The sequence below is a fragment of the Prionailurus bengalensis genome, chromosome D2 (assembly GCF_016509475.1).
Source record: "Prionailurus bengalensis isolate Pbe53 chromosome D2, Fcat_Pben_1.1_paternal_pri, whole genome shotgun sequence".
Classification (NCBI taxonomy): Eukaryota; Metazoa; Chordata; class Mammalia; order Carnivora; family Felidae; genus Prionailurus; species Prionailurus bengalensis.
This window is the reverse complement of record NC_057351.1, coordinates 13,136,938-13,156,279: the sequence shown is the minus strand read 5'-3', so window position 1 is coordinate 13,156,279 and position 19,342 is coordinate 13,136,938. Positions and strand designations below refer to the sequence as shown.

The window sequence follows — 19,342 nt, the reverse complement described above, 5'->3', positions numbered from 1 at the left end:
GTTTTCAGAGTAAAAGTCTTTCACTCCTTGGTTACATTTGTTCCTAGGTAATTGCGTGTACAAGTAAATGGGATCATTTTCTTGATTTCTCTTTCTGCTACTTCATTATTAGTGTATAGAAACATAATAGATTTCTGTGTATTAATTTTGTATCCTACAGCTTTACTGAATTGATTTATTCTAATAGTTTTTTTGGTGGATTCTCTAGGGTTTTCTATATATAGTATCATGTCGTCTGCAAATAGTGACAGTTTTATTTCTGTCTTACCAATTTGGGTGCCTTTTATTATTTTTTTTTTCTCATTTGATTACTGCCACTAGGATTATTTTTTCATTTAAGTCACATAATGTTTGAAAAATAGATCTTCCAAAAAACAGAAAAAAGATAAATCTTCCTCCATTTCCACCCCCCCCCATGTTACTCCTTTAAGGCAAACCAGTACTATTTGATAAATTTCATACTTTCATTTCATTAGAATGTCAGATTTCACTAGTTTGTAAATTAAAACCTGTTTTATAAATGTGAGATTCTCGTAACTGTCACTTAGATGCAAAACCTACTTGTTTGTACACATTTAGATAGACTGAGATATATAAACTATTATCCTAAACTGTCTGGAGTTATTTCAACACCTGACTACATCTTGGGGCTTCGTTCAGCTTTGTGCGCATGAGATGTTTACCATTAGTAGCATTTATTTGGCAGTAAACACAAGATCTCTTTGTGTGCTGCCCTGACAGAAAACGCAAGGAGATAATCCAAAAGCGATCTCTGCAATTTACTTCAGAAAAAGCACCATAATATTTTATTGAAGCATTTGTTTCAACCATAATATTTTATTGAAAATGTTATACAGTTCCATAAATGTTTTATTTTCGATAATACTGCTTCTGTTGTGCTACTTTATCTTCATAAGCATTTACACGTAGGATCCTGTTTGATGCCTGTGGTAGGACCAAAGTACCATTCTTTTTTTACCAATCTATTGGTTGTCCTGCAAGATTCCACAAAGATTCTCCTTCTTTGTTGAATACACATTAGACCCAAGGTTCTTTTTGTGATACACATCCTTTCAGGAGGCATAAGAGTATATATTTTTAAAGTTTATTTATTTAAATAATCTCTACACCCAGCGTGGGGCTTGAACTCCTCTAGATGGGTCAGTTTCTCTCTTTCTTCCCACGGCCCTTCACCATAGTCTAGCATGAGGTTCTTCACGGTGTCTGTTTTCCAAGAGGGTGAAAATGGAGGCTGCGAGGCCTCTTTTCACTCCTTTTTGGTAAAAGCAAGTCACTGGGTGAGTCTAGATTCAAGAGGAGGGGGAATAGGCCTTTGTTGATGGGACAAGTGGCAAAATCCCATTGCCAAAGGGCATGTGGGCTTGGAGTCATCTGTGGAAGTAACTTACCACAGTTCACCAGCTGTCACCATTACTCACCTCTCTTCCCCATGTCACATTCGCTCCTCTCACCCCCAAGAGTCTCACCCCTTTTGGCCCTGGCTCGAAATCTAAGGTGTTGCCAAACTACTTCCAGGTGCCAGTGAGGCTCCTTGGATGCATTTTCTGGTGTAGGTGCCCATCAGGAGCTCCTGGATCCAGAGGTCTGGGAAGTAAAAAGTTATCGGCCCTCCTCACACCCAGCATGCAGTGATGAGAGGGTCAGAGTAACTGCAGTAGATATTCTGGTTCAAAAAAAGGAGAAGGAGAAGCACCTAGCAGACAATAGTAAGCTGCATGGTTTTGAAATCCAGCCTGGTGCATGTCGCCATTTCCTCTTACTCGGAGGCATGGAGTGTTCCTTGTTGAGGGCGCATTTCTGTTTCTTGGAAGCGCATCTTGCCAGTAAACCTAAGAGTTCTAGATGAGCCTATTCAAATGAAGATATCTGTGTTATGAAAGCACCTTGCCTCATTCTTAGCACCTACTAGACTGTCAAAGTATTGAGTTGTGTAATATTACTTACTCAATACATGCTGCTCTTTTGGAACATTCAAAGCATTGGTGTCTAAACTTTTATGCACAAGTTAAATGTTTTACAGATGAGAAATTCACAAATTAATGATACCATATTTCTGGAGGGTTTTGCTTTTTTTTTTTTTTTTTTTGTAATAACCTTTAATCTTCCTTTATAATAACCTTTCGTTTTGCTGCTTCCAGTTTCTTAATTTGTGTGTGTGTTTTTTTAAACTAAACAACACATACAAAGCACTTGACAGAGCCCCAAATAGAGAGTTCCATTCCTTCACAGGCCGTGATAATGGCTATTGCTTTTATTTGTTTTTCATGTTATTTTGAGAGAGAGCACGAACGGGAGAGGGGTAGAAAAGAGAGACAGAGGATCCCAAGTAGGCTCTGCACTGACAGCAGAAAGCCCCATGTGGGGCTTGAACTTACAAACTGTAAGGTTGTGACCTGAGCCAGAGAGCTGGACACTTAACGGACTGAGCCACCCAGGCGCCCTGTAAATCATTGTTTTCAGCCCCTATGCTTTGGGGGCAGTTTTTATGTAGCAGTAGATAGCAGCTTTGTGCCCGATGTCGTGTGTGAACCTTATCTTGCATGTATTAGTAACTGCATTTTTTTTTCTTAGCAAAACTACATAGTTTGTATCACGAAATTATGTCATCATTGATGTTCTACACCGCAGGAGCCCATCTGAACAAGTTTGGCAGCCACTTGAGTTTAGAGAGTATGGCTTCTGGGATATCCCAGTATTTGAGAACATGTGGGTTTATGTTTAATGGTACATGAGATACAGTACTGTATGGAAAGGACAGATGGCTTACGCTGGGCAATGTAGTGATGGTGTATTTGATCCTTATAAATAACCTCATTTGATGATAGGGGTTTATAGTTGAGGCAGCTGGCTGAGAATGTAAATTCAGTTGTCTGAGGTCATATAGCCAGTGAGTAATGGAGCCCTGGGGGATCCCAGCTCTGCCTGACTCCAGAGCTGCTCCCAGTCTATCCTGATCCTGCCTCCCATCTGAGGAATGTATAGGTTAACTAGGAATTTAAGGAATGTGTTCAATTTACCAAAAGGAGCCATTAATTTGTATCTATAAGCCCAGACAGAGACCTGGGAGAAGATAGCAGTGCACCAGTAGTCAGAAATCCAAGATTTTGGGCCATAGCCGTGATCTCTCTAACAGTGGACCCCAGGATCCCCAACTGGAGTATGTATTTTGAGAGAGAGAAAGAGAACCAGTAGGAGAGGGGCAGAGGGAGAGAGTGGGGGACAGAGGATCTGAAGCAGACTCCATGCCGACAGTAGAGAGCCCAGTGTGGGGCTTGAACCCACAAACTGTGCGATCATGGCCTGAATCGAAGTCAGACGTTTAACTTACTAAGCCACCCAGGAGCCCTCAGTATTGTTTTAAATAGGCAACTTCCTGGGCTCCAGCCCAGCCCCACTGAATGAGTATCCCCGGGGTGGAATCCAGTAAGATTTTTCAGGCGATTTTCTGATTTTTAGGTGTTGTTGTCTTTTAAGTTTATTTATTTTGAGAGAGAGAGAGAGAGGCGCCGAGCCCAATGTGGGGCTCAATCTGACGAATCATGAGATCATGACCTGAGCTGAAACCAGGAGTCGGACACTTACCCAGCTGAGCCACCCAGGCCCCCTGCTTTTTAGGTTATGTTTGAGGAGTCCTAGCCTAGATAATCTCTAAAGAAGATCTGTTTGAACTCTTTAAGAAATGATGCTAGCTGTATCTGAGCTCTCTAGCTGAGTAATGTAACTGCACTTCTTAAAACAGAACTGCATTTTTTTACAGCATGAACCTATCCTAGGCTAAAATGTAATATTTTCTAGGAAGCTTCCAGTAGTCAGTGATCCTCTGATATCACAACATACTGTAGAGACCCAGAACTTGATTTTGCTGCGATAGAAATTTTAATTTCCTGCGTCTTCTATTCTCCTCTGTCCATTGGATTATTTTCGACAGCATACAGACCAGATCTACCCTCCCATCATTAAGACATTCCCTCTTTTAATCCCCTGTCTCTGTTCAGCCATTGCCCTGTGCCCTTCTCCCCTTTGCAGTAAAGCCCTTCTGGGCGAGAGTAGCCATTGGGCCCAGTGTCCTCTCCCTTTCTGGAACTCACCTGCCAGGCTGCCGCCCCAGTGCTCCTACCAGGGTCGCCTTCTAGTTGCTAGGTTTGGTGGCCAGCCTCAGCCGTCCCCTCACATCCTTCCATAGCACTGGACACGTCCCCTTTCGTCACTGCCTTCCAGGACACCACACTCGGGGGGGGGGGGGGGGGAGGGTGCTCTAGTGACCTCTGTGCCATTTCTGCTTCCCTGAGACATCACTTCTGACTGCTGGGGATCACAAGTCCCTTTCACATTGTTGTGCTCTCTGTGGCCCCACTTAAAAAAAAAAAGTGTATGTTGATATGGTCAAAATTTATCAGTATAAGTTTTCATCCTTTTAAATTCTGGTGAGTTCTAGGAAGGTTCGATTTCTTTAAGAGTTAAAGGTAACGAGCCGAAATAGTATTTGTAATTTTTGGCCATTCATGTATTTCACCATTTACTCTTTTAAGTGATTAATATTAACATGTATAGCTGTTTTATAGCGCATACTTAGATTATCCTAAAAATAAGGTCTTGTTGCCATGATGTAATAGTGGATGCTGACATTTAAGGGGTCCAAAGATCCACTTTGAATCTCTTGAAAGCCTGACAGAGTGGCCGTTGCATACAGTAATACAATTAGTCTTTCCATTAAATCCTGCTAGAGGTTATTACTAAGAATTGCTCTAATAGCTGAAATTGTGGTAAAATATCCTATGTTTCTGTAGAATTCTTCCCACATTCTCTGTTTAAGCCCCATATTTAAGCTTTTTAAAATATATTTAGTTCAAGTTGTTTTTTAAATGTTTTCATTTCTTTGTGTCCTTATTCAGTCCTTTTCTGTCTGGATATGATTCCTCTATAGGTGTGTCATGCACAATTTGGTTTGATTTTTAAAAATCTCAACATTATTTTGTAACTTCATTAAGTGTTATAGCTAGAATTTTTAATGACTGCGTCTGTCTGGTTGAATTAATAGTTCTTATTCAGCTGGGCTTTTTTATGGTGTCCAGAGTTCCTCAGTCACAAATAAATGCTATTATACAGAATCTTTGTAAATGCAATTTTGTTTTTATTTTTAAATGATTGTCTGCTGACAAATTCCCTAGAGTAGGATTATACAATGAAAAATCCAGTCTTGAGGTCCTTGAGGTGTTAGGGTTTTTCTTTATTTTTTGCCAGTTTTGTTGAGAATAATTTAATTATTTGAATTTGCATTTCTTAATTAGCAAGGTGAAACGTCCCCCTATGGATTTAATACTTCCGTTTCCTCTTGTGCAAATTGTCTGTTCCTTATTTCTTGTTTGTTGACCTGTTGGGACTTGATACGCTTGCATAAGCTCACAACCCTTTTTGAGGAATCGTATCAATTATACATTTGTATATTATTTTCCTTTTATGCTGATTTTGATTTTTCGGCATAGAGAAAAATTTGCTGGCCTTCAGAACATTGCATTTATGACCATTCTGGTGGATGAAATTTTCTTTCTCTTCTTTTTGTAAATTATGTAATTGTTGGGGCGTGTGGCTGGCTCAGTTGGTAGAGCATGCAACTCTTGATTTCAGGGTTGTAGGTTCAAGACCCACACTGGGTGTAGAGATTACTAAAAAAGATAATCTTTAAAAAATGTGTGATTGCTTTTATTTGCTACTAAATATTTGTGAACAAATTTGTAAATGCAGACATTTTACATTCTTGGCAGACTGAATTTACAGAGGATTTTCAAATGTGTCCTTGTGTTTAAATGTCCACATTGATGATACTTTATCTGTTCCATTTCTCCTTTTTCCCAGGCACCCAACAGGAGGATCCTTTGTTCGTCCAAACAAAGTAAATTTTGGAGTAGACTTTCTCACTGCAGTGAATAATCGCTACGTGTTAGAAGATGGACCAGAGGAAGATGGAAAAGAGCAACCTGTTACAATTGGAAATAAACCTGTGGAAACTATTGGTTTTGACTCTGTCATAAAACAGCAAAGGTATGTAGAATTGATAAGGGCAGAACTGACTTTGACCATTTCATCACTGGTCAGGATTGAATGAAGTTCACCCGACTGACTGTGTTTTGATACTCAACACTTTGCTTCCAAACTGGTCTGGCCTTCCTGCACAAACACAAATTGAAATCAGATGAATCTGAGGATTGAAGTCTTCAGGGAAACTAAAATTCTTAATTTGGTATAGGGTTGTTGGGCTTTTCCAGATGGAATTAAAACATTAGGTTGCCCATTATTCATATTTATGCCAACTGTCTTGTATGATAAGTAACTAAGACTGACATTTTGGTTCTTTTTTATTTCATGGTGACATTTCTAACTGGAGATAAGTCAGAAATGGGAGCAGAGGCCTCACCTGCCTTGTGGCATGCTGGTGCCATCTAGAACTGAGTTAGCTTCCATCTCTGGCTGCACACCCTTGTCACATGGGCTGCTTGTGAAACTGCAGAATCTTGGGTCCCATTCCAAACCTGAATCAGAATACCATGGGCTTTTGCTTTTAGAAAGATCTCAGATTATTATGTAGCAGTCTGAGGGGCACTAAAGAATCCATTGTAGAACTGTGCATGCAAACATTCTGTTGTCTGAAACTCTCTGGACATCGTGGTTCTATGCAGAGGGGCTTTCTGCTCCAACGCACTGTCTGAATCAGAGTGAGTAGAAGCTCATGTTCCCACAAAGACACAAGTGCACAAGAACCTCCCAGGATATGCAGGTCAAGTGATGGTCAGTGCTGTGGTGTTTGACCCTGACCTGGATGAGGTGACTTCGTAGCGACCCCTGGTGGCCGCTGTGGAGAGGAGGTTTGTAGCCGCGTGGCTTATTAGGGCTGCAATCTTTTACTTTCTCAAGTGAAAGAATTAAACTGTGATTTTGTTCAAAGTACGTTTATTTGCTGTCTTATTTATCTGTTGTTAATATTTAACATAATACAAAATATAAAGTGCACATGGTGACAGTGTTGAAGAATAAATTCATTTCTTTGATACCTCTGCTTTGTAGCATAGATGACCCCCATAAACAACAACAAGAGAAAATTCACGGGAACAATCCAAATATCTGTAAACCTAGAACGGATGAATAGTGTTGCATTCATTTGGTGGCATACTGTCAGCAGTGAACATGCGAACAACAGCTCTGTGCAAGAGTGTGGGTGAAATCTCAGAAACATAGCGTCCAGGAGTCAGACACCAGGAAGTACACGTCATGTGATGCCGTCTATACGAAGGTCAAAAGCAGGCATAACTGATCTATAGTGTTAGAAGTCAGAATAGACAGTTTTAAGGGGAGGGAGAAGCAGGTGTCGGGCACGAAGAGGCCTTCCCGAGTCCTGGGAATGTACTATGTCTTTTTTTTTTTTTTTTTTTTATCATTTCACTTTATTTATTTTTATTTTTTAGTAGGCTCCACACACAACACGGAGCTTGAATTCACGACCCTGATATCTAGAGTCGCGTCCTCTACCGACTGAGCCAGCCAGGCGACCCTGTACTATTTCTTGATCTGGGTGGTGGTCACCTGTGCAAACTCACTTAAAATCACTGAGATGTGTAGTTATGTATACGTAGGCTAATGCACGTACTTTCCTATATGTAATTTTTTTCAATAAAAAAATAAAACTGAAGGAGGAAAAAAACTTTGAGTAAATTGAGATTTTTAAAAACGCAACAACTTGACAGTTAATCACAAAGCAGTTTACACTCATTGGTGAAAATTTAGGAGCTATAAGTTGAACAAAAGGAGGTTATGACTTAATGCTGCCACCGAGAGATAACGGTCATGAATATTTGCTTTTTATCCTACTGGTTTACTTAGATTTGAAGAACTATGTGCTTCATAGGGTTGGACTTCTTGGCTTTATTTTTTTCCATTTAAAATGCAAGTAATGAAAAAAATGCACATATCGTGGTATCTTTTGCCCCAAAAGAGGCACAGTTTTTTCTTATTGGTTAATCTCTTTCAGAGAATACCACAGCTCTGTGAATATTGACAAATTGCAAACCGATTTTTCTCCCCTGGCTTATGAACAACTGTATAACTCAAGAATTTGGGGGTTGGGGAATGACCCTACTATTTGAGCATCATTGTGTTCAGTAATTGCCAGTGACTTTCTTGGAAATGACCAATGATGGGGTCAAGCTGGGTTCAGATGTCAGCTAAGCCAACTTCTAACCCTGACACTTTTTAGCTGTTAGAGCTAGTATGCCTCATTCTAAGCCTCAGTTTCTTCATTTGCAGAGCATTACCTAAGCTGTTAGAGCTGCTGGGGATAACAAGTGAGATTGTGCAGTGAAATTCAGTCATCTGTGTTAAGGATGGAAAGAAACCTCTACCTTAAGCCATCATATTACCTCCTTAATAATATCCAGCTGACCAGCTCTGAGTTTGTACCACTAAGACTTATAAAAATTGGATTAAAAAAAGAAAAACCAGTTTGTGGGATTTCTCTTGGACATGGCTTTGGCTTTGGAGTGAGGTCCCCTGGGCACTGCAGTGAACTCACTGGCACAGCAGGGTATTTTTAACTTTAGAGGGGAATGGTGACCTCTGTTGGACACAGAGCAAGCTATTAGCTTGAGGTTGTTCAGTTTCATGATATTCCTGCGGTTCCTTTTGTGGGTGTCCTATCCCTGCAAAGCTGGGTTTTTGGTGATGGCTGTGATAAAAAACATCTCCTGAAAATCATCATGGAAACAAGAAATGGAGATAGTGATGTCCAATCTGATTCCAGGGTTTGGGAAGTTGTGCAGGGCCCAGCTGACACTAAGTTCACAGGACATAAATAGTTATGTTGTTTGGCCCTCACTACTTACTAAATGGAAACTGAGGTGTTTTGTTTGTCTCAGGGACACACTGAAAAAATTACTAAAACACCAAGAGCGCTGTGAACTGAGCAGGTTGAGAAGGTTCTGTGTTAGACCTTTGCTGCTGCCTTTCCCCCAGATTCTGATGATTGTAATAGTATGTGCCTTGTGTCTTCATCTGAGTGTTTCCCTCAAAGGTTGTCAGTTTATCATTTATTTACTTGTTTATTTATTAAAAACATTAAAAAAAATATTTGTTTATTTTTGAGAGCGAGAGAGACAGAGCGTGAGCCGGGGAGGGGCAGAGAGAGAGAGACCCACAGAATCCAAAGCGGGCTCCAGGCTCCGAGCTGTCAGCACAGAGCCTGACGTGGGGCTCGAATTCATGAATCGCAAGATCACAACCTGAGCCGAAGTCAGATGCTCAATTGACTGAGCCACCCAGGCACCCCTATTTTTATAAATACTTACAGAATAACTTACTGTGTATCAGGCAGTATTCTGAGGTTTCACAAATGCTAACTCACTAATTATAGCATTTAAGATTATTTAAAAAAAAAAACACAACACAAAATATACCATCTTAACCATTTTTTTAAATTATTTTTTTAATGTTTTATTCATTTTTGAGACTGAGCGAGACAGAGCATGAGCAGGCGGGGAGGGACAGAGAGAGAGCCAGACACAGAATCCGAAGCAGGCTCCAGGCTCCGAGCTGTCAGCCCAGAGCCCGACGCGGGTCTCGAACTCACAAACCGCAAGATCGTGACCTGAGCTGAAGTCAGACGCTCAGCCGACTGAGCCACCTAGGCGCGCCCCCCATCTTAACCATTTTTAAGTCTAGTTTGGTGGTGCTAACTACATTCACATTGTTGTGCAGCCGTCAGCACCCTCCATCTTCAGAACCTTTTCACCTTCCCAAACTGAAACTCTGTCCCCATCAAACAGCACCTCATTTCCCTCCCCCCACCCCCAGCCTCTGGCAGCCACCATGTTGCTTTCTGTCAGCAAAGTTGACTCCTGGGAACCTCACGTGAGTGGAATCATATGGTATTGTCTCTTGGTGACTGACTTCTTTCAGTTAGCATCATGTTCTCAAGTTTGCCCACAGTGGATTGTATGTCAGAATTTCCTTTTTAAGGCTGAGTAGTATTCTACCGTGTGGATGCACTGCCCTTTGTTTATCCGTTCATCCATCGATGGGCTCCTGGGTTGTTTCTACCCTTGGGCTCCTGCGGTAATGATGCTGTGAACACGTGTGTATGCCACAGCATTTTAAAGCTGTGGAATCGGAGGCCCAGGGATTTTAGCTTCCTGAAGTCCAAAGGGAGTAGTGGAATTGGGATTTGAACCCCGGCGATGGGTCTCCAGATTTCATGTTCTAGATACTCTTCGGAGACTAGACACACGGGCTCTTTGAGTAGAAAACGCAGATTCTCTACACCTAAGAAGTGGCTTCAGAGATCACGTAATAAAGCTGAAGGGACGCACGCTCTCCAGGATGTAACCCTAGAGAGACTTTCATGTGTGAGAGCAGCAGGTACACAGCATGGTTGGGAATAATCAGAGGAGTAAATAAATTATTTGTGGTCTATAATGTATAAAAATGAGTGGCTCTAGAGTACATGGGTCAGAATAGCTAAATCTCACTGCTGACCAATATACTGTTGACGGGGAAAAGGTTGGAGGGGGATAAATATGGTAGGATACCGTTTATATCAAATTTCATTATACAGGAAATACTATAATTAGGGGTATGCAAATGTGTGGTAAAACTATTCAATGGTTAAGTTTAAATAAACACCGAGTGTAGGACACTGGTTATCCAAAGGGAGCAGAGAAGGAAGGGAAATGTTCTGGGAGGAACGCAGAGGACTTCATTTCTATTTGTAGTGTGTGTGATGCTTGCTTTTTTTCTTTGTAGTTTAAAGCTTTCTTTCTTTCTTTTTTTTTTTTTTTAATGTTTGTTTATTTTGAGAGAGAGAAAGTGAGAGTGGGGGAGAGGGGCACAGAGAGAGAATCCCAAGCAGGCTCTGCATGGTCAGCACAGAGCCCAGCGCAGGGCTCGAACTCATGAACTGTGAGATCATGACCTGGGCTGAAATCAAGAGTTGGACACTCGACCGACGGAGCCACCCGGGCACCCCTAAAGCTTTATTTCTTAAAGTGGGTGGTGGGTGCCGGTATTTGTTATTTTTGGTGACTTTTGATATGTCTGAAATGCTTTTTAGGTTTGAAAGAGCCAGGGGACATGTACATGCTTGTACATACGTGTGAACTCTATTTTTCATGCAGTCAGCTGAGCAAGCTGCAGGAAGTTTCTCTGAGGAACTGCGTGGTGAGTTGTGCTGGCGACAAAGGAGCAATTGCCAAAGCGTGTCCTAGTATCCTTTTCACGGAGTATCGGACGCTGGGCTTGGCCCTGGTGCCACACCCCTGCCAGTCGCCTGCCCTGTGTCTGTTGTCCCCAGCTTTCTTCCTAAGGGCATCTCTGTTTCACCAGGTGCAGTGGCTGCCCGGGTGAGTTATTCGCCTTCCCAGGCCCCCTGGCCTGCAGGTGAGGCAGTGTGCACGCCCCAGCCAAGGAAATGTCAAGCAGAAGTCTCTGGACAGGGCTTCTTATGAGGGGCCAGACCTGGCTGGCGTCTGCCTTCTGCCCAGAGCCTTTACCCTGCTCCCTGCCTCGAGTGTGGACAGGACGCCCAGGGCCCAGCCGCCGTCTTGTGTGAAGATGACCGTCCAGCACGGCCTGGGCCAGCAGAGGAGGAGCCTGACCGCATCACAGGGCCCCTGCACCAGCCCTGGGGCCCCTGGACCACCACCTTATGAGCGAGCAGACTCCTCTCTCCTGTTTCAGGCAGCTGCGTGCATCTGTCACAGTACCTCCAAACAGGCTTTTCCAGGGCTTGTAATCTCTTCTCTCTACCTTCTCCTGGAAGTGGGGTGTGTGTGTTTGCCCTACGTTGCTTTCATGCCCACAACTAAAAATATGGGAGATAAGTTTAAAGACACAACAACTTCCACTGGCAAATGGGAGTTAACTTAAAATTTTTTTAATTTTAATTTTAGAAAGAGCATGTTAGTTGGGGAGAGGGGCAGAGAGAGAGAGAGACAGAATATTTAAAGACAATTTTTGTTAATGTTTATTTTTGAGAGAGAGAGAGAGAGACAGTGGGGGGGGGGGGCAGAGAGAGAGAGGGAGACACAGAATCTGAGGCAAACTCCAGGCTCTGAGCTGTCAGCACAGAGCCCGACGTGGGGCTCGAGCCCACGAACCACGAGACCATGACCTGAGCCGAAGTCGGACACTCCACCGACTGAGCCACCCAGGTGCCCCTTTAGCCAGCTATTTCTAACTATTTCTAACTACACCTACGGTGCATCCTTTATGGTGACCGAAATCAGAGCAGAGCTCCCCGGCCAGCATGTCTGGGTGTCTTACTTCCTCAGCCTGCGGGTCAGTCGGGACCCGGTCACCTTGCCTGTGAGCAGCCCCTTCCATCGCCCCCATGGGCTGAACCAACGTGGTCCCTTCCTCCCTGGTTAAGGGAACTGAGGCGGAGGGTGTAGTTTGGTAGGGATGTCACGGCAGCGTCTGGAGCGTTCTGTGATCTGCCCGGCCGGCTCCCCAGCGATTTGAGAAGATTGGGAATTGGGTGGCTCAACACTTATTTTCAACATATCAGAAAAGATGTGGCCAGTAGATGGGTTTGGGAACGTCTGCAGTTGGATTGCTCAGAGTTGTCAGCAGTGTGCTAGAGAGGCAGCATCGTGCTTTTTTACGTGGCTCTCTCCTGGGGGGAAAGCGTCCCCCAGACTAGAAGCAATGAGGTTCCGTGAGATAATCAAGTCACGGCTGATATTTGCAGATGTGGTGATGAATGTCTCACAGTTCCTGGTTGAATTCCCACCTGAAGTGGAAGTTTTGCCTGTGTGTAATTGTCATCCTTTTTCGGTGGCCCCCTCCGAGGTCCCTCCCTGAGTCCAGACGACAAGCTGCGGGAGTGCCGGGGCCCTGAGCTTGCCGGGCTGGGAAGCAGCTGACTCTGCACGGGGCGCAGGGTCTGTCCCTGCGAGCAGGCACCGTGCAACGCCAGGAGCTCCTTGGACTGTGCGTGCACGAGGGGCAGTGCGTGTGTGTGCACGTGCGTGAGGGCGGTGTGTGAAACTGTTAGAGTTTGGAGTTGATTTCAGAATGCAGGCGTCCACGTGCTCTGGGCAGACTAGCAGGTATATTTATGATCCTGGCCTACACTTTGAGGGAAGGATCCTGGACTCACTGTTTCTAACGAACCCCGACAGCCCCTAGTCAGCAGCGTCATGGAAATGAAAGGTGGCTGGAGCTTGATGGTGGGGTGTGAAAGCACCCAGCTCAGCGGTCGCAGGAGGGTCCTGACCCCCCAGTACCTCCCGTTTCAGAGACCAGCCGACATTGTGTAGTGGCCTGCGGGGCCCTTGGTGATGTGGCCTGGCCCCTGCGGCCCATGTGACCACATTTCCAGCACCCCGCACCCCCTCCGCCCAGGCACACTGGAGCTCGCTGTCCCTGTCGTAGGTCACCTGCATTCTATAACCATAGGGCCTTTGCTTGTATCATTCTCTTTGCCCGGATGCTCTTCTCCAAGATGGCATTTCTTCATTTGCTGAGCTGCTCCGCTTAAGTGGCACCTTCACAGAGAAGATGGGCTTCCACCACCAATGTATATGCAGCCCCCACACACCCCTTTCCTCTGTCCTTTGCTCTGTTACTCTGAGCCTGTGTCTGTACCTGGCATGTTGCAGAGCCACGTGCTTAACGCCGTCTCCCCCAGTGTTCGCTGCTATACTCCGGGCCCCGACACTTGCAGGATAGATGGATGAGCTGAATAATTTCCCTCCATAGCAGAGTGGTATGCAAGATTCTCCTTTAGCCGCCCCGTCCTGCTCCAAGCTTCTCTTCCCATTTCTCTGTCCCCGGGGGTTCTGCTAGGCTGTGCCTTTCTGGACGGCATGGCACTCCCCTCCAGGATTCAGCTCGGTGCCTTTTTCTTTCCGTCCTCCTAATTTATCCCCTGAATTCCCAAATCCTCCATAGCACTTTAGGACATTTGTCCACGCTAACCCCTGTTGCGTGTCCTGGGGATGCCACTCGTGATTTGGAGGTTCCTGCAGAGCAGAACGATGCACCGTAGGAGAAGGCGTGTGCGTTGCCGTGAGGCCGCAGCCGTAGGTAGTGCCCAGGACAAGGCCTGCGGGTACACCTTAGGTGCTTAATAAATCAGTCACTAACACGGTTCTCTTTTCTCTTTTTGTTGGACATCCTCAGGATGGTTTAGCATTGGTTATAACATTTGGTTCTTATTTACTCGATTGTAGACGTTTGTCTTACATTTGCAGTATATGATAAACTTTCATTTCTAAATAAGGAATTGGGTGATTAATTAAAAAAAATTTTTGTATTTATTTTTGAGAGAGAGAGAGAGAGAGAGACAGAGTGTGAGCTAGGGAGGGGCAGAGAGAGAGGGAGACAGAATCCAAAGCAGGCTCCAGGTCCTGAGCTGTCAGCATAGAGCCTGATGTGGGGCTCGATCTCACAAACCGTGAGATCATGACCTGAGCCGAAGTCAGACACTTAATGGACTGAGCTCTCCAGGTGCCTCCTTTTAAAAATATTTTTTTAATGTTTATTTATTTTTGAGAGAGAGTATGAGCTGGGGAGGGGCAGAGAGAGAGAGGGAGACACAGGATCTGAAGCAAGAGTTCTGTGATTTAAAAAGGCAAAAAGTAGGGCACCTGCGTGGCTCACTTGGTTGAGCATTTGGCTCTTGATTTTGGGTCAGATCATGATCCCAGGGCTGTGAGATCGAGCCCCATGTCAGGCTCCATGCTGAGCGTGGAGCCTGCTAAAATTCTCTCTCTCTCTCAAATTAAAAATAAATAAATAAATAAAGGGAAAAGTAAAGGGAAGAAAAGGAAAAAATTCCAAGCAAGATAGAGAGTGTAAGGTAAAAAATAAGTAAATAAAAATCCATGCTCCAGAATTAAGAGGTAACTACTGTCATGTCTTGTCTGAATCTTTCTATATCACTCTTTCTTAATGTGTGCTTTGAGATATCAGAAGGGTAGATTTGTCAAGAAACCTGCTGTCCTCATGGGATGAAGTCCTAAGTATTGCTGATCAGCTCCAACACCTGGAAGTTCTCAATCTCAGGTATGAACCCTTGGACGTCCATTTGTCACCTGGTATAAAACTCCTGATCTTTCCTTGTTCCCTCACGACATCGCTGTGGGAAGGAGGGGGGAGACAGCTTACTGGAATTTAAGACTTTACTTACTCTAACTTTTTCTTTGACTTAGTATTTAATATTCCTTGGTTATTGTAGTTTTTCAAATGGTCACACGAGGTGACTCACTCTAGGGGTGTGTTTTACTCACTTTTAGTCTCTGTGCCCAATGTGGGGCTCCAACTCCCGATCCCGAAATCAAGAGTCACACGCTTTATTGACTGAGCCAGCCAGGTATCCCTTTTTTGGGGTGGGGGGGTGGAATGTGTTTTCCTTTGATTGGCTGGCGTGGGTTGGCCTGTTGAGCAAGATCTCCATATTTTTCGTGAGTCTAACCATGAAGGATGGGCCATCTGGAGGAGTTGGTATTTAACTGAAGAATTGGAGAGGTGCTATGAACAGTGCTTGTTGGGGGCACCCTGGCTCACTCAGTCACTGGAGCGTGCAACTCTTGATCTTGGGGTCATGAGTGCGAGTCCCACGCTGGGTGTAGAGATTACTTAATAAAATCTTTAAAAAAAAAAAAAAAAAGATGCTTCTCCATTCTGAAGTTTCTAGCATTTAATTGCTTTAGGAATGAATAATTTCACTGGACTGCTGTTTCATTCAGTTCTGATAAGGATTTTCCATCAAGATACGTGTTTCACTAATGCCATAATTTTCCAGGCCTTTTCAAATTCTTGCTTAGTTTCAATCTCTGAACCTTATTTTCCAAGGCCTCAGCCAGGCATCCCCTTTTATACTCGAGCCAGCTTTACACAGATAGGTGGGTTGTGCCTGGTTCAGGCAGATTCAGTTATAGTAGATGGTCAGGCCTAAATTGTGCTTCAAATAGAGCAAAGGGTGTAAGTTGACCCACAGTGTCTCCTCTTCTGGAAATAAGGGCTAACATGTTTTAATGGTATCTTTGTTCAAAAAGACTGTCAGGGGGAGCCAGGGTGGCTCAGTCAGTTAAGTGTCTGACTTCAGCTCAGGTCGTTATCTCACAGTTCATGAGTTTGAGCCCCACATCGGGCTCTGTGCTGACAGCTCAGAGCCTCGAGTCTGCTTCGGATTCTGTGTCTCCCTCTCTTCCTGCCCCTTCACTGCTCGTGCTGTCTCCGTTTCTCAAAAATAAACATTGAAAAAAAATGTTTAAGTAAATAAAAAAAAAGACCATCAGGATTGAGTCCTGAGATGAGGATCATGAGAGAAAATTGAAAAGGTGGTGATTTATTTGATCCATCCTAATGGAAAAGAGGGGTTTAGAGACTCTGGAGAAGCAAAATTACAGCCTCAGGTATAGCGTATCAGTAGGACTGATAGTCTGGACTCCTTTGGTTTTTAATTAATTCCATTTATTTATTTATTTATTTTTTTAAATTTTTTTTTTCAACGTTTATTTATTTTTGGGACAGAGAGAGACAGAGCATGAACTGGGGAGGGGCAGAGAGAGAGAGAGACACAGAATCGGAAACAGGCTCCAAGCTCTGAGCCATCAGCCCAGCGCCTGACGCGGGGCTCGAACTCACGGACCGCGAGATCGTGACCTGGCTGAAGTCGGATGCTTAACCGACTGTGCCACCCAGGCGCCCCTAATTAATTCCATTTAAAAAAAAATTTTTTTTCAACGTTTATTTATTTTTGGGACAGAGAGAGACAGAGCATGAACGGGGGTGGGGCAGAGAGAGAGGGAGACACAGAATCGGAAACAGGCTCCAGGCTCTGAGCCATCAGCCCAGAGCCTGACGCGGGGCTCGAACTCACGGACCGCGAGATCGTGACCTGGCTGAAGTCGGACGCTTAACCGACTGCGCCACCCAGGCGCCCCTAATTAATTCCATTTTTTAATACAATGTTTATTTTGAGCGAGCATGAGCCCGATGTAGGGCTCGATCCCATGAACCGTGAGATCATGACCTGAGCCAAAACCTAGTCGGACGCTTAGCCGACTGAGCTATCCAGGCACCTTTAATTTCAACGTTTTTTTATTTATTTTTGGGACAGAGAGAGACAGAGCATGAACGGGGGAGGGGCAGAGAGAGAGGGAGACACAGAATCGGAAACAGGCTCCAGGCTCCGAGCCGTCAGCCCAGAGCCCGACGCGGGGCTCGAACTCACGGACCGCGAGATCATGACCTGGCTGAAGTCGGACGCTTAACCGACTGCGCCAGCCAGGCGCCCCCAGGCACCTTTAATTTCATTTTAAGGTGCAAACAAACCAAACGCCTCATATTAAATCCCAAATTGTTGCTTTCTATGACTTTCGGGCCTCCTGGAGAGCAAGCATTCAGCACATTGTGTCGTCTTTTTCTACACAGTGAGAATAAACTGCACCTGCCCTCGGTTTCACCATCTCTAGCTGGAACATTTCCTGCACTGAAGGTTTTAGTTCTTAACCGAACAGGAATAACGTGGGCTGAGGTAATCATGTTTCTTTAGTTTATTACCCAGAGATAAGAAATGTTAAATTCTTGGCTTGATGGGCAATTGAGGCACACCTGTGCCTTCATTTTAATCATATTATCCAAATAATAGGATCCTTTAAACTGCCTCACAGAAAGGAGTTACAAAATTGTTGTAGTGAGGTAGAATTTTCTATCCTGGGATCGGTGTTCTCTCTCTCGGCTCCTTCTGTTTTGTTCTGCCACCGTTCTAGACGGTGGCGTTCCACAATGCTGTGCAGTTCACACAGGCTGAACTTAGAAAGCCCCCAAGTTAGCTGTGGATTGGGCTTTTAGCTCGCTGGGTTTTCCCGCAAGTGCTCCGAGGCGCAGCTGCCGAAAGATTCTCGCATCATTTTCTTGTTTGCAGTTTGGCTCTTGGAAGCCGCCGTTCATCATATACAGCTGGGCTCGAAAGTGGACTCGGGGGTCCTTCACCCGGCAGCGTTTGGGATTTATAGCTGGCACTACTATTTTCTGTTTGAGGTTAACTGACCTCACACACCCAGAATATTCCTTTTTCGAACCAAGTGCAGACAAGTATATCCCCAGCCAAGTGGTTCGTCTATGAAATGCCACCGAGGGACATGCCTCCCTTAGGGACGAATCACCTCTGCCTGGTGCGCCTGTGTCCTAGGGCTCCTTCCTGGTGAGTGGGGTTCAGATTGAGCATCAGAACAGGAAGGGCACTTGGAGATGGAGATGCTGGGGATGAAGTGCAAGTGGGGAAATTTAGAAACCATGGTTGCGGAGTTCCGTCCAATTGGCGTCTTCTTCGCAAACCCGGGTTGGCATTGAGAATCGAGGACAGGTGGGGACCTCAAGTCCCTTCCTTTTTTGGTTAAGCAAACTGTCCTGTCTGCAAGTCTACTTCGCAGGAGACTTGTACAGTTCAGGATGCCCCTGGATGGCCCGCTCGTAGCTTAGAGTGCCCGATGTCTATGCGGCCGTGTCATTAAAACACAGCTCTTAACATTTAAGTGTTACCGCCCGTCCACTAGCACTCCTGGCCCGAATTAGAGTCTGCGATGAAATGTCCGTAGGGCACTTTGTTTCGCAAACAGTAACTGAACTGAATTGATGGGGAAGGTACAGTAGTAAACACACAGGAAGGACCAGTAGAGGCTGTTTCGCCCTGACAGGAGTTTCCCTTCTAGGTGCTGCGGTGCGCCCCCGGGTGGCCGGTCCTGGAGGAGCTGTACCTCAAGTCTAACGACATCTCCATTTCAGAAAGGTAACAAGGGTTCACGTCCACGTGTGTGTCACCATTCAGCCATCCTGAATAAACACATGATCTCCATTATACCCATCATCAATTTTATTTATTTATTTTGAGAGAGAGAGTATGGGGGGAAGGGGCAGAGAAAGAGGGAGAGAGAATCCCAAGTGGGCTCCACACTGTCAGCACACAGCCTGATGTGGGGCTTGATCCCACAGACCGTGAGATCATGACCTGAGCAGAAATGGAATCAGACACTTAACTAAGCCACCCAGGCACCCCCCAACATTATTGTTTTTGAGGATTTGCAAATAAGAATGGGAAAATGCTTATTACTCACAGATTACTCACAGCCCATCGGAGTGTAAGCCTTGAATTAAACATATTTGAAGACCAGAACTTTAGTAGCTTCATAGAAATATAGTTAACTTCTGTTTCTAAATGGAGGTTCTAGAGGAAATGCTTTTATACGGATCAAATCCTGCATTGTAGGTAGCACTGTGTGTGTAAGATTGATGTACTGAGTCTATGGAAAAGCTTACTTTCCTTAAGTAA

The 19,342-nt window shown here is 44.5% G+C and overlaps 1 protein-coding gene across 2 annotated transcripts in view; it reads left to right on the top strand.

Annotated features, from left to right (window-relative positions):
• TBCE (tubulin folding cofactor E) overlaps positions 1–19,342 on the top strand; it is a 92,338-nt gene that overhangs the window by 60,014 nt on the left and 12,982 nt on the right. Inside the window, exons 4-8 of one of the 2 annotated variants that reach the window (XM_043596258.1) lie at positions 5,875–6,060; positions 11,178–11,266; positions 14,973–15,072; positions 17,446–17,548; positions 18,726–18,802. In XM_043596258.1, the coding sequence (XP_043452193.1) occupies positions 5,875–6,060; positions 11,178–11,266; positions 14,973–15,072; positions 17,446–17,548; positions 18,726–18,802 (555 nt within the window). Of the gene's footprint in view, positions 1–5,874; positions 6,061–11,113; positions 11,267–14,972; positions 15,073–17,445; positions 17,549–18,725; positions 18,803–19,342 lie in introns of both variants that reach the window. The other variant, XM_043596259.1, reaches the window with a different exon arrangement.